Here is a 15,309-nt window from a genome sequence, read left to right on the forward strand (position 1 = left end):
CGTTAGTTTAGACTTGACTGTAGAAAGTGTTCAATAACTCCTAGTTATCAACAGCATTTCATTATTATTATTATTATTTATTTCTTAGCTGACGCCCTTATCCAGGGCGACTTACAATTGTTACAAGATATCACATTATTTTTACATACAATTACCCATTTATACAGTTGGGTTTTTACTGGAGCAATCTAGGTAAAGTACCTTGCTCAAGGGTACAGCAGCAGTGTCCCCACCGGGATTTGAACCCACGACCCTCCGGTCAAGAGTCCAGAGCCCTAACCACTACTCTACACTGCATTTTGCTGTCATTCAATCTTATGAATAGCAGGTTGACGCTCATGACTGATGAAAACTTCATGCTTATGAGGTAATCGTTAACCTTTCTCTCAATTCATTAAAAACATGCCTTCATAGACGAACATCGTTGGGGGTTAACGACGCATCTGAATTCTCTCTTATGAATAGCAACTGCCATTAAATAGGCTGCTATGGACGAAATCCGATCATGTACTCCAGTTTTCTCATTTCGACAGACCTTAACCCTTTATGAATAGACCCCAAAGTGCCTGAAGTGCAAACAAATCATATTGTCAAAGGTGTTCATTTAAAAGACACTGTAAAAGATAATTTGTTGGTTAGCCATTTGCAATTTCAATGTCCCTCTTAAAGTGGTTGTAGCTAACCAAATAATTCCATACATTTTAATTGCTGTGAGCTTTGGGGCCAAAGCATGCCACTGGCTGGAAAGCACATCAGTCAATAACCAAGGAAGTGCAAGACTACTACATAAGACAAGGAAAAAGAGCTTACTTGTATAGATGACCAGGTATCATGTCTTAAATATAATCTTATTTCTTAAAACTGCACATTTGAAAAATGGATAACACTTTTAAAATACTGTGGAAGTGGTTCTTTTCATGGGTGCCTAATGGATAGCAAGCCCTACTTTTGTTATTATTATTTCAAACAACCCTGGAGGTACCAAGGAAATTAGGATGTCCTGTGGCACTTTGTCTAAGTCAGTTTCCTTATGAACATATGGCTTTGATTTTCAAAATTCTCTGCCATAAAAAAAAGGATTGGTAATTGCCACTTTGTCCTAAATGTTTTTTTCCATACAACATAAGAGAAAACTTTCCATTCAGTACATTTGCAGACCCAGCTCACACAAGCAATCAGTAACAGGTCATAATTTCTACTAGATTCTCCATACAGTGGTGTTCCAATTTTTGTAACCATTTCCTTGTTGCAAAAAGGTGAGTCATGATTATAATCTATTGACTGGTTCTATTATTGCTGAGTGATCAATATATATTGCTTAACTATAAATTGCTCTAAAATATTTTTCAAAAACAGATTTATCGAAAGTATATAACAATCATTGTGCACCTGAACATGACACCCCTCAAACTTGTCAAGCTCACAGATTCATGTCACTTTCACTTTTCCACTAGCTGAGATTAGGGGAAGGGTTAGGGTAAGAGTGAACAGAGTACAACATGTATGGAAATTATTTAATAAGTCACTCACATTTCAATCAAAACTAATCTTTATTGGGTATACAGATCAGGTCAATTTACGATGACCCTTTCTCCTGACCAAGTTGAGAGGACTAAGTACAGTACCATTTCTTGAGCAGTTCAGGAAGAGCCTGGTGGTTTTTCCTCTTGCCCCAAAGATAACAAAGAGGACTGCTCCCACTTCAACTGTATCTGCTATCTTTCACTTAACGCATGATGTGGAAAGAATTGTAATCCTTGTTTGTCGAGCAGTGATTCATATTTTCACACCCTCCCCCCAAGACTGGTCATTTGCCACAGACAATGTGGAAATATTTATACAGTAAGTGTTTCCCAGCAGAGTTACCCCCATCAGAAACAAACCCAGGATTCCCAGTATAATACACAGCAGACAGGAAGGCTTCATTGCCAGGTCCTTAAACAATACGCTAACCAAACACTGTATTTTGTTTTACTTTAAACACAAGCAGCGATACTGTAACTGTGCACAGGGATCTCTTTTTTAAATTTAGCCAGGGGTTTAGGATTATACAACCAGCTGTTGTTTTAAAACTAACATTTTGTGCATATTCTGGAATACTGATAACTGCCCCAACTATTGTGTTATCTGTTGTACTTAAACGACTGGGCCGGAGTCATCTCCTGAAAGATGTTAATGTTTAAGCCAAGGTAGTTTAACTGATGTCAGAACTGTCATGTCTACAGGTAACCAGCATCTGAGGCAGATAGGTAAGTCATTCTGCTTCAAGTAATGTTAGGTAAATGATTCTGTTTCAAGTAATTTTAAATTAACTACATTAAGTAACATTGTAAGGTGGTGTTTCAATTAGGTGAGGTAGTGTGTGATTAGTACCAGGTGAGTGTGGTTAAATTGAATAGAGGTTGTTTTGCTATTTGATTGGTTTCCACGCAGTTTTTTTTCTACCTAGTTGTTATATTAGTCAGGCAGGCTATTTGTGCGCCAGCACGAAGCGCCAGCAAACCGAAGAGCCTCACAACAAGAGCCGGGAGTCTAGCTGTGGGAGCCCAGTGAGTGGAGGCCTGCGCCGAGACACTGTTGGAAAGATCCGAACCTAGCAGCGCTCTGGAAGACACCATCTACTAGTCAGGTCTGTACCCACCCCCCTACCGCTCCCGCTCCCACTGTGCCTATTTGTCTCGCCTGTCCTGCTATGACTGTCTCTCACATCCCTGTTCTGTCCTCTCGCTCTTGTCCTCTGCCCTCTCTCCACCGCTGCTCCTCCAACCCCTCTAACCTCATACCTCTGCCTCTCCCCCCCTCTCACCCTCTCCCCCCTCGCACTCTCTCTGGTGCACTCTAGAACTGTCACTCTTCTGCTAACAAAGCTGATTTCATCTCTGCCTTTGACACCTCTCTCTCGATTTCCTTGCTCTCACTGAAACCTGGCTGTCCACTGATAACACTGTAACTCCTGCTGCCCTGTCCTCTCTCTACGTCCTGTCCCATACCCTGCGTCTCACTGGACGGGGAGGTGGGACTTGTCTTCTCCTCTCTCCCTCCTTACTCTTTTCTGTCCCCTCCGATCTCTCCTCACTCTCTGTTAACACCATTGAATTTCATGCTGTCCAACTAACCTCTCCCTGTCAACTCCTGCTAATTGTACTGTACCGTCCCCCTGTACCTCCTGCTCACTTTCTCGATGAACTCGACTATCTACTCTCCTCCCTCCCCACTCTGTCTACCCCAGCTGTCCTGTTAGGTAATTTCAATATCCATCTTTCCAACCCCAGCCACCGTCGGATTCCTCCCTATCCTTCACTCCTTTGACTTCTGTCTCTCTCCATCCACCCCTACCCACAAAGCTGGCCGTCAACTGGACCTCACCTTCTCCAGGGCATGCTGCCCCTCCACCCTCTCTGTCACCCCCCTGGACCTCTCTGATCACTATTTCATCTCTTTTTCTCTGTCTCTCCCCTCTCTCCCTGCTCCTCCTACCCCCACTGTCACCTCTCACTATAACCTCTGCTCTCTCTCCCCCTCTGTCCTTGCCTCCACCGCTCTCTCTCACCTCCCTCCTATCGTCTCCTTCTCCCAACTCTCTGTAGACTGCTACCTCCACCCTCTCCTCATCCCTCACCTCCTCCCTCAACTCCCTCTGTCCCCTCACCTCCCAACCTGCTCGCCCCTCCCCTCTCCAACCCTGGCTGCGCTCCGCTCAGCAAGAAGCACACTGCGATCTGCTGAAAAGAAATGGAAGAGAACCAAACTCCCTGCTGCCCTAGACCTCTACCGCTCTCTCTTCTCCTCCATCTCCTCTACTCTCTCCTCTGCTAAATGTTCTTATTTCCAATCTATAATCCAAGCCTCCACTAACAACCCACGTAAACTATTCTCTACCTTCTCCTCCCTCCTAAACCCCCCTCCTCCTCCCTTCTCTATCTCCTCTGATGACTTTGCCTCTTCTCTTCTAAAATCTCAGATATCCGCACACTCTTTAACACCTCTCCCTCCCCCACCCCCTCCTGCACTAACCCCTACACCCACTGCATACCCTACTAACTCACCCTGCTTCTCCACCTTCTCTCCCCTCTCAGACTCTGACCTCTCCACCCTGCTACAGGGTCAAAAACCCACCACATGTGCCCTGAACCCCCTCCCCACTCACCTCTTTCAAGCTTCTGCTCCTGCTCTACTTCCCTTCATCTCCTCCCTTCTCAACACCTCTCTCCTTTCTGGTCTCTTTCCCTCTGCCTTCAAACAAGCCTCTATCACTCCCCTCCTCAAAAAACCTACCCTGAACCCCACCTCCCTCCAGAGCTACCGTCCTGTCTCCCTCCTACCCTTCCTCTCCAAAACCCTCGAGCGGGCTGTACACTGCCAGATCTCTGCTTTCCTGTCCAACCACTCTCTGCTCGACCCTCTCCAATTTGGCTTCCGCTCTGCTCACTCCACTGAAACCGCCCTCCTGTCTGTCACCAACTCACTAAAGTCTGCGCGAGCTGCCTCTCTCTCCTCTATCCTAATTCTCCTCGACCTCTCTGCTGCCTTTGTCACTCTCGATCATTCTATTCTACTATCCTCTCTCGCTGACCTGGGAATCTCTGGCACTGCTCTGGCCTAGTTCTCCTCCTACGTCTCCAACCGCACTTACCAGGTAACCTGGCGTGGAGCAACCTCCACACCTCGCCCTCTCTGAACAGGAGTCCCCCAAGGGTCAGTCTCCCTGGGCCCCCTCATCGCATCCTATGGTTTCTCATACAATTTCTATGCTGATGATGCTCAGATTTTCCTCTCCTTCCACACCTCTGACTCCACCATCCCCTCCCGTATCTCTACCTGTCTGTCTGCTATCTCCTCCTGGATGCACTCGCATAACCTCAAACTCAACCTCTCTAAATCTGACCTCCTTTTCTTTCCCTCCTCCTCCTCCCCCTCCTCTGATCTCTCTATCTCCATTCCTCTGGAATCTACCACACTCCCTCCTCCTCAGCTAAGAACCTCGGAGTCACCCTGGACCCCTGCCTCTCTTATTCCCAGCACATCTCCACTCTGGCACGCACTTGCCGATTCTTCCTGACCACCTTCCGGTGCCTCCTCAAGACTCACCTGTAGAACTCCTCTTTTCCCTCTGGACACTTTATCACTCTTCCTTAAATGCGCTTTACTTGCTCTTATCTGCTCCCTATTTTACTGCATTTAATCCTGTACTTTAGAGTACTGTAATCTGTCACAAGTGTTATTTAATTTGTAGTATTTTGTATTTAATTATATCCTGATGTAACTATCACTGACACTGTTACCTGCTCCGTTATTGAGTCGTATTTTGTAACAGTGTCAGTGATAGTTGCTAGAACTGAAGTCATTGTATTTTATCTTGCTCTTAATTGTATTCATACTTGTACTGTGATTCTTGAAATGTATTTTTGTTTACAACTGTAAAGTCGCCCTGGATAAGGGCGTCTGCTAAGAAATAAATCATAATAATAATAATAATAATAATAATAATAATAATAATAATAATAATAATAATAATAATAATACAATTAAATACAGGATATCACACTGGTAGCAAAACACTCTCTCTCAAGAGGTTATTTTTAATGCTGAGGGAGAGCTGTTTTCCATAGCTTCCTTTTTCTAATGTTTAACCAAGGTTTGCAGTATTTTATTTACATTTGTTTTTTTAGTTCTACTTCAAATATTATTTATATACATTTTGTGGCTCCTGCCTCAAGGGGTCCTTTTACCTCAGTGAAATATTTATTTCAGTTCCTGTTGGTTGTGCATGTGTAGACTAAAGTAATTATTAGGGTCTATACAAAGGAATAGGTCAAAATGGGATTCAGACAAAAAGTATGAAACCTAATACATCTATGTTGAAAATACCACTATTTAAAATGGGATCTATTTTTGTTACTTATATTTTTCTTCCTGCACTATAAACAGCTTGAGTTGTAACCTCATGTTGCTACAAGTAGAAGCCTGGGCTTTATATTTGGCTCAAAGTGTGATGTAATGGCAGGTTTCAAGGACAGAGAAAGATTGTGACCCTACAGCTAACCTGGCTGTAGGACATGTAACATTTAACATGAACGAGAAACACAGCAGCAACTCCCAATATACAGATCCCTATATAACATCAGAAGAAAATATATTTAACAACCAGCTAGTATCATCCTCCTCTGGGCCCATAATGACTGAATGCAAACAGCGGCAGTCAGTGAAAATAACTGCTGGTGAGTTGGCGTTTTCGGAAGACCTTCTTCCCTCTGACAAACTAACACCGGATCCTGTGTTATGCACCAATATGCAATTTAATGCATGATGAAACTTGTTATTGCGCAAGATCACTGGTTTATCTACCGCCAACTATCAGCGCTGGTATTTTTTATAGGAAATTGTAATTGAAAACAGCTGTTTAGCATATCTACATGCCAAGATTAGGTAGACAGGAGACATGTATTTACAATTAACTACTAAAAAAGGTAGATAGACTCCAGCTTGCTGGCTTTTCAGCCTGTGTGGGCCGTGTCAGCTGCTTTTTATGGTCTTGCTCTCGGCCTGCGATGCACAAGCCACGATGGCTGATATTAGGAAGAGAATGGACAGTCCTGTAAATCACACCATACATGGGGGTATGAACAGCACTCCTCATCTTACAAACTAGAAAACTCGACTCCCCACTGCTTTACCATGAAACCTTCATGATGGGGCAGGGGTACTGGGACATTAAAAAATGTCAAAAGTAAAAATAAACTTTCATTCTTGGCACTGGGTCTCCAAAACCTTCTGGGTGCAACTTCTTTTTTTTTTAAAAGCAGCAGTCCTATGGGTTAGTTATACTAATGAGTTAAGAGCAGTTCTGAATGCGCTCATATCATTTTTCTCAAATAAACGATGTGTTATCAAAATACATTGACACAAAACATGATTTCATAATATATTCAGGAACAGATAAAGTTACCATGCTTTGGAAATGGGTGCCTTATGACTTAATAAAACAATACTTTTACAGTTCAGTCAGAAACTAGAAACTAGCAAAATCAGTGTCACAGTGCTCTGCTTAAGGCCAAATTTGTTGAGGTCTACAGTGATTAAATCATGTTTCCTTTTTGAATACATTAACCTCAAAAAACGGAAATCCTCAGTCAAGAACGAGACACTTTAACCGCAAGAGGGTTTTATAAGGATTAAGGCATTAGAAATCTCCAGACCTCCTAATTAGATCAGAGGAGCTCTGCCGGTCAGACAATAATATCCTAAATGCTTTTAGGGGTTAGGTTCCCACCATCTTTTCACAGGGCTGTGTGATAATATTCAATCAAGCCAGAGCTATTTTAGAACACAGATGTTCAGAATCTCTAGTAAAATTATCAGAACTCCACCAAACATTTTAATTTAATCTAATTGTAGTCAAATAAAATAAAATACAACTCTTAAAAAGTGTGCCATTTTTATTCAATGAGTTGTTCTGAAACTGCAACACTAAAAGAATGAGTGAGTTCTCTGTTCACAGACAAATTTGGCGTTCCTGGACATTATGAATGGTGAGCATTCTCTGGTAATTTAAAGAACTTCCAAAACAATCAGTGGATGCTCAATGAAAGCAGTCACTATCAAAGTTTAATTTACACAGGTAACAAATCCTAATTTCATGCTACCTGTTTTGGTTGTTTACTACACAGTATCATCTTTCCAACCTAATTGCTTAAATGACTATTGACTATCTGGTGTTACATCTTCAAAATCAAAATGGCCAATGCACTACAATTGTCACTTTACCAGTAATTGTACGCCAATATTATTCGCCAAAAATGTATTATATTGTGCATTTGTAATTCCGATACAACAACATTTATTCAAAAATAATAAAGGTTCCATAAAAAACTGTGGTGAAAAGGCATCAATGTGCTGCTCAAAAACACAAACCAACTCTTATGAGGAAGACTGTCTACATCACTGTGTGCTTTAGGAAGTTACTTGCCAAGAGTGGGATTCACTTAATGACCAAGTGGCTAGCCTGCTTCTGTTGTTATAAGGTTGAAATGCAGTCACAGAGGTCACTGGTTCAAACTCCTGCTGGGGTTGACTCAGCCTAGATGTTAGTCTGAACTGAGTACAATCGAAAAGCCTTGCTGCTTATCCGTGAGGTACATAAATCTAACATCAGCCTCAATTCCACAGCAGCTAACTCTTAGCACAGCGATAGAGTAAATATAACTTTTCGCCAATCCTTATTGCATTCTGATTTGCTATTGATAAAGCAAAATAGCTAATACAGATGGGCACAATGTTGCATGTTGTCATCCTAAAGCAAGAATATACCAAACAATTAATAATGAGATTAATAATGTCTATTCTAATGATATAAACAGTGGTGGCTCTATTTACCCCACCCTTAACGCCATGGTCTGAATGACACCTAAAAATGTATCCCAGTCTACACACCAACCAGTGACAGTATCCTAACACCCCTCAAGGACAGAAAATGCACATTTAATGATGTTTAATTTGTCAGGTAAGTGATGTTTAAAAGACAAAGCCAGAGATGGTCTAAAGACCCTCTTCAGCCTTTACATTTTCAAAATCTGACTTGGTTAAGTTTTGCCAAGTGGTATAACCTTCCTTTTATAAAATTTGTCAATGTACCTGGTTCAGCGGTTATCTGTTCTCATCTGAAGCCTTTTTTTAAATAAAAAAAAGAAAAGAAAACCTGGGAAACCAGCATCAAACTGCCCTTCTTAGAAAAATGACTTTTTTTTGGCAGGCAAGGACTTAATTAAATTATAGGTCATGCATGCTCCCGTAATAATTTTTTATTTTTATTTTACTGAAAATCCCTAGAATAACAAAACGTGTATGCGTTTGTAAAAACACAGTATCACTTTTTTTATTATTTTAAGCACTAATGAAGTACAACATGGTCGTTATTTAAAAAAAAAAAAAAATTGTTTTATGATCTGCCACATCCTGCCAGCATTTTTATTGGATGCTTAAGCAGCATAACCTGAGCTCCCCTGCAGGCTACATAACGACAGTGAACTTGTGCACATAATTTAAAAGTGCAGGTCTCCCTCTGATCACATTACTTCATTTGACCTCTAAATAATTTGCATGGAGTCAGTACTCGGGTTTAATCAAGGTGTGCTCTGGTGACCATTCAAAAATATTTTGTCCTCCAAGGATAACAAACGGTATGGGAAATGTAGCCTAAAGAATATAAAGAAAACAATAATAATGTATTTTTTATTGTCCACAACTATATTATAAGTTATGAACGTACTGTATTCAGTGGAATTTAGACCATTAAAAAATAATTGGAACATGAGGAACAATTACTTGTAACACCTGGCACAAAGCGAGGTGTGTATAACCTACCTAACTAGAAGACAATAAAACAATTGTAACTGCTACAGTATGTAAGGGCTAATTGTCCCACGTTGGTCCAGAGGACTAGGACATTTCCATAGTAAAATAATGCCAGACCACATTTGCTATATGGCACTGCAGACCAACCTTCACCATGGAGTATCCATAACATGGTTGTATCTCACAACCATTGACTGGCATACCAAGAGTGACTGTGAAACAATCATGGTCAAAAATTATACCAAGATTTAAAGAATGTCTGGATTCCATGTTATGTTGTGACATACAAAAGTGTTTGTCAGCAATTACGGAGCTAGAAATCCCTTATCAAAGTGTACCATAGTAAAAGCATAGCAAAGCATAATAAAGCAAAGTGAAAGCATGGTAAAGCATAGGAAAGCAATGTAAAGAACAGTGAGGTATGATAAAGCATATTAATAAACATGGTAAACCAGGGTAAATTATGGCTAATACATTGTATTGACATGGAACGCCATGGTAAAAGTGCAAAAACACAGTGCAAAAATACCATGGTAAACTTGTATAAGGGATGGCTTAAGGTTTCTTTAATAAATGTAAGTGGAGAAATACTGTGTCCAGTATGAATATCATCTATGCATGCAGGTAAAGCCACTGGTATGTAAGCAATAGACTAGATGTGGCTTTAAATATTTAACAATCCCTCTTCTGTGATACTGTGGACAAAAGGTACTCCAGTCTTTAATGCTTAATTATTAAACAGACACTTGGCATGTTCAATTAAATCATTTGGGACTTCACAGGAACAAATGCCTGGACTGGGATAGCCCTTGAAGGCCAGATTTGGGTACCAATCCTATAGGGTCCCTCCCAAAGGCTATTGCGGTATATCATGGTCCAAACCATGGATGGCAACCACCAATTTACATGTTTACATTTATATGTTTATCATGTTAATACTGCCTTATAACGGATCCATGAACTAGTGTCACCTAAAATGGCGGTATCTGAGACCTTTTTTACCCTTTAACTCAACTAAGCCTTTCAACCAAGTATTAAGAACCAAATACCTCTGAGGATGTAATTCTGGTAGTTCTGGTCAGCTTCTGCTCCCACCTTTATCAAACATGTCAGCCCTTCAGCCACAACAAATTCATGGACCAAATCCTTATCGTCCTGAAAAACAAAATCATGTAAGATTTAATGACTAAATGAACAAAACAAACTGGTGATAGCTTCATCAGTGCAAAATAAGTGTCAGTACAGTACACAAGAGAGAAAACATTTGAGTTGTTGTCGACCTGTGCACTTGCTACTTGAGAAAGCTGCTGTTTGGTTCCTGTGCTCAGTGCTGCCGCAACACAAGGTAGATTCTAATTGGTTTATATTTAGTTTTTCTGTCATGTAACCAAACAGAAGTTGAAGATGATGTTTACGCTAACGATGTTAGCACTTGTGTGAAAAAACTATGTGACACGACTATTTCAAGTTGACAGTATTTTTATATCTCTTAAAAAACTGTTTTATTAGCCTGCTGAACCATTTACTTTCCCACAGGCACATGTCTTCTATATGCAGAACCTCGTAGAGTAACCAGCCCACCAAGAACGCCACAAAACATGAAACTGCTAGAGGGAACAGTGAGCGCCTGCTCATAACAGAAGAGCAGTGGGTATTTTAAAAGCGCTCTGCTCCAAGGACCCGTGGATAGTAGTTATGGGTTAATAAGAATATTTTGTTGGATTGCTGCTTATTGTTATGTATAAAGTGGAAGGAACACAAAGCCACTTTTTCTGGAACAGTGGCTTAAAAACCTGGTTCCAGGAGACCTAGTTTGAGGCAACTTTGCTGTATCAAACCCCAAGTCTCCCCTGGTGTGCCATGCAGTGGCCTGAAAGCTAGTCTCCTGAAACCAAGTTCCAAGCCACAAAGAGATTTTGTGTTCCCTCAGCTTTAGGCTCTTGATTTTTGGAAGATTCAGTAAACAAGAGCAACTTCCAAGTAAGATCAATCAACCTGTGTGGTTCTGGATTTGGTTACAGGCTGTCCATTCACCAAAATGGCAGCCAGCCACCAAACTCTTACTCACAGACGCACACCTGTGAACCCCCATGTGCTGAGCCTATGCTATTTTAAAGAGCAAAGCCATTTCTATTGTGCTGTACTTCCCGTTTGCATCAAGACTGTAAATACTACTGTAAATTACCAGCTGCGCTACAACCTGGAATACTGTAGTTAACACATCCGTTTTTGGTATACCATTAGCTTTCAAGTTTTAGACTAACAAAGGTGACTTACTGAGTGCTATTTTATTTATGTTTGCTGAAGAGAAATGTAATTTATTGGGTGCTATTTTATTTCTTAGCGGAATAAAAAGTATGTTAATTTTCTGAGACTGAAAGAAATACATTGCACAAAAAAGAAAAATCAGCTTACTTGCAACTAAGATCATTAAATCGATTAAAACCGTTACAACTGATATGATAAATCACAATCAGTGTTCTTTTTTAAAAGAAAAAAAAGAAAAAATGTACGTGTGCCTTAAGTGCATCTGTAAAGACAGACAGATGGGCACTTCCAAATATCCCCAACATGTGCTAAAGAATGAGTTAATGTACAGTTAAAACAGCATTGCTACAATAGCCTTCCACAATGCCATTCACAGGCAGCCTAGTAAAACAAAATGAAGAGATGCATCAGCGTTGATACTGTAAGTATCACATCTGCTTAAAGACAGTTTCACATTAACTCGACCTTTGCAGACGTTAAGCAACTTTTATATGGAATCCTCAGGAAATAATATATTCTCAGTGTTTATTGCAAGTCACTGTCATTAAACCATGCACTGTTTGTGTTTTTTTTTATCCTGTTCCTAATGATCTGTGAGGTGTTTATTCTTGCTGATTTCACTTAATTATACGCACTTTAGTCTATATTGATTTAGGTATATGTACTTGTTAGGTATGGTACATTAAGGCTTGCTAAAACAGCACATCTATTACAACAACCATAACACTCAGTAACATATTGATATAGAGAGGAAAGGCTGAAACAGCGAGTTTGAGCTTTCGAGTATCATTTATATACTGCAAAGAGCTGGACTTGAGTAAAGTATTGTTACATAGCTCAGGCTTGCCTGTGGAATGTATTATCGCTATGGAAACAGCTGGATACAAGTACTGATATGAAACTGCGGCATGTTTACCGGTATAGATGAGTACTGATATGGATGTGGCGTGTGGAAAAATATTCATATGAACTGAATCTGTGACTTGCTTTTGGAGTAGTATCAAAATGCTTGCTGTACATTGATACAAAACTGGACGGCTTTGTGGGATTGTATTGATATGATACAGACCTTTGCTTGTGGTGCAACAATCAGTAGATATTATATTGTGAAATACCATCCACATCATATTGCCAAACAATACATAAAATACAATGATAGGATTTGTATCCACAGACATAAGATTGTAACCTAGCATCATAAAAAGGCACGGTCTCAGTCAGGCCCCATGTAAAAGCATTGCAGTCAGTACAGGGTAGGCCATGAGAGGATGGTTCAAATCCCACTGGAGGCAAGTTGCCTGTCTTGGTCTTTGCAGCACAGACCACTACTGGTCAGGTGCATGACGATTCCAGAAGGAGGCTTCCCAACACTTGCTTCAAGGGTTCAGTAGTTTGGTCACATTTGTTGCTTCTGTTCAGCAGGAAAACACAGACAATCTGCTTAACAACGGGAACAGCAGGAAGTCATCCATTGATCTTCAGTTCTCCTAACAGGTACGTGGGTTGCAACGGTGAAGTGACATTCAAATTGGTCATACAAGTATAAAAGTCTATGTCACTTTAATAACCCATATTCAGATGGAACCAAAAATTAAGTTTTACAGAAGTATCAATTAGATCTGTAACTGTATAACTAACTGTCATTATGACACTTTAGGTAAGAAAAAACAAATAAATCAATCCAGGCAAATCTCAATAGTTGTTTTAAAAAAAAAACATTTACAGCTTTATTTCAAATATAAATTACTCAATTTCTTTTGTAAAAGAAACAAGAGATAATATCAGATAACATGATTTTTATGTACCAAGTTTTTAAACATGAACTTACATAGCTGTTTAGTCAGCTGTGAAAACGCACTGCAATATAAGAGTGTGAGATTCAGATCCAGAGAACTCCAAAGCCCTTCTGAAAGATTCTTTTGCCAAGTATTATGTAAAACAGCAGTATTTTACTAGTAGATAAGCCTAACTTAAATCTGTGATAATGAGGATGTCCCAGGAATGGCTGGGCGGTGACGTCAGGACAGATACAGGGACGGGAAAAATACTGACACCAAGTCTGCAGTTTTAAACAAAAGAAAGACGCGGTGGCGCCGTTTTATTTAAATAATACAAAAATAAATAAAAAAGGTTTAACAAAAAGACTGTGCTCACACAGCAAAACAAAAGGTTCAAACAAAAACAAATTTCGAACACAAAATAATAATGAATGATCCAGGTCAGGCTGGGCAGTAGCCTTCACTGAGCCTGTATCTTTTTTTTTAGTTTCGTTTTTCTCTCCTCGCTCTCTCCACTCTCGCTCCTCATACACCCACCACGAGTGCAGCGAGCTGCAGCTTTTATGCAGGTGACCATCTCCCGATTAGCAACAAATTAAATCACCTAATTAATTCGGGAGATGGCCACCTTCTGCACGAGTTTATTAATTACTGTGGATGGGGTTTCCCATCCACGCTACTAACCAAAATAAAACAAAACACATGGCTACGCCGTCAATACATACAATAATAAAATCATAATACAAAACAAATACAAAATAACACACTACACAGGGGCGGAGGGGGAAACCCTGTTCTAAAAATAAACAAATACATTTAATCAGCAGGGCTTTCTACCGCCCTGCTACAAAGGGATTTTAAAGTACATACTATTCAGTCTCTTCAGTCACTGCGTGTATAATTGTGCCATGTTAAGGTTCCTATCTTTGTATCTATTTTATAATGCATATATGGTGTTCTCAAAATTATGGCAGGGCAACTTCGAGTTCACAAAACTATTTAAAATGTTCAAAAAATTTAATTTAAAATGTGTGACCGAAGGGGATATATGTTTATCATGGTCAACGTATGCCTTTTGTATGAGTGGTCGAAATTCTTTTAGCAACCAAACCTGTTTCAGTTTGAGGATACTAGAGAGTCCCAACATTGACCAAATTGCATCTACTCAATTGCCAATGCTGTGCTGGAACAGATATGCAGTTATATGTGCTAATCCCATGTAATATAACTGTTTGATTTTCTAAATGCTTAATCCATCACACGTGCATGCAAAAACGTAGGGGGAATGAAGAAAGGATTGGTGTTCAAGTACAGTTTTCAGCAATATTTTAACGAGCAAAGCCATTTCACCCTTTGAACAAAACATACAAAAAACATTGATCATAATGTCCTCAGGGTCAGTTATCCAAAATAATACATATATTTGTGGATAATAAATGTATCTTACGTGGCGTTTATGAAAGCTACACGTTGCCAATTTTTGGGGGATGTCTTTGTAAATATCTCATAAAATAAGGCTTATCTTTGTCAATGCAGATGCTACGACTATAAATTATTATTATTTTATATCTCTTTTTGGCACACTGGGGTGGTTGTGAGCCAAAACCCTTAAGACCTGCAGCTTAAGCAAAGAAAAGTGACAGTAAGGCCCCAATTCAATTAACTTTCTTTTCTGGGGGGAAAAAAACAAACAAACAAAAAAAACAGTGAATTGACTTAGGCACTTAATTCTGACAATATCAGACAACGAAAACAACCTTTTAAAATGTTCTTAACTGACTGGAGATGATAGGTAATTGGAATAGTGTGCTCTTGGGTAGTAGATACTGGCAACCCCAGTAGCACAATTTCAACACCACAAATGTCTGCGGCTTAATGGCAAAACCACATGTACACCTCACACCTGTCTGTG

At 40.0% G+C, this 15,309-nt stretch overlaps 1 protein-coding gene across 8 annotated transcripts in view; it reads right to left on the reverse strand.

The window, feature by feature from the left end:
* The window catches only part of LOC117400336 (FH1/FH2 domain-containing protein 3-like), a 284,731-nt gene that overhangs the window by 117,275 nt on the left and 152,147 nt on the right, over nucleotides 1-15,309 (reverse strand). For all 8 annotated transcript variants that reach the window (XM_059022942.1, XM_059022941.1, XM_059022940.1 and 5 more), the window contains exon 5: nucleotides 10,401-10,506. In XM_059022942.1, the coding sequence (XP_058878925.1) occupies nucleotides 10,401-10,506 (106 nt within the window). The remainder of the gene's footprint in view (nucleotides 1-10,400; nucleotides 10,507-15,309) is intronic.

The sequence above is a fragment of the Acipenser ruthenus genome, chromosome 4, assembly GCF_902713425.1.
Source record: "Acipenser ruthenus chromosome 4, fAciRut3.2 maternal haplotype, whole genome shotgun sequence".
NCBI classification, from domain to species: domain Eukaryota; kingdom Metazoa; phylum Chordata; class Actinopteri; order Acipenseriformes; family Acipenseridae; genus Acipenser; species Acipenser ruthenus.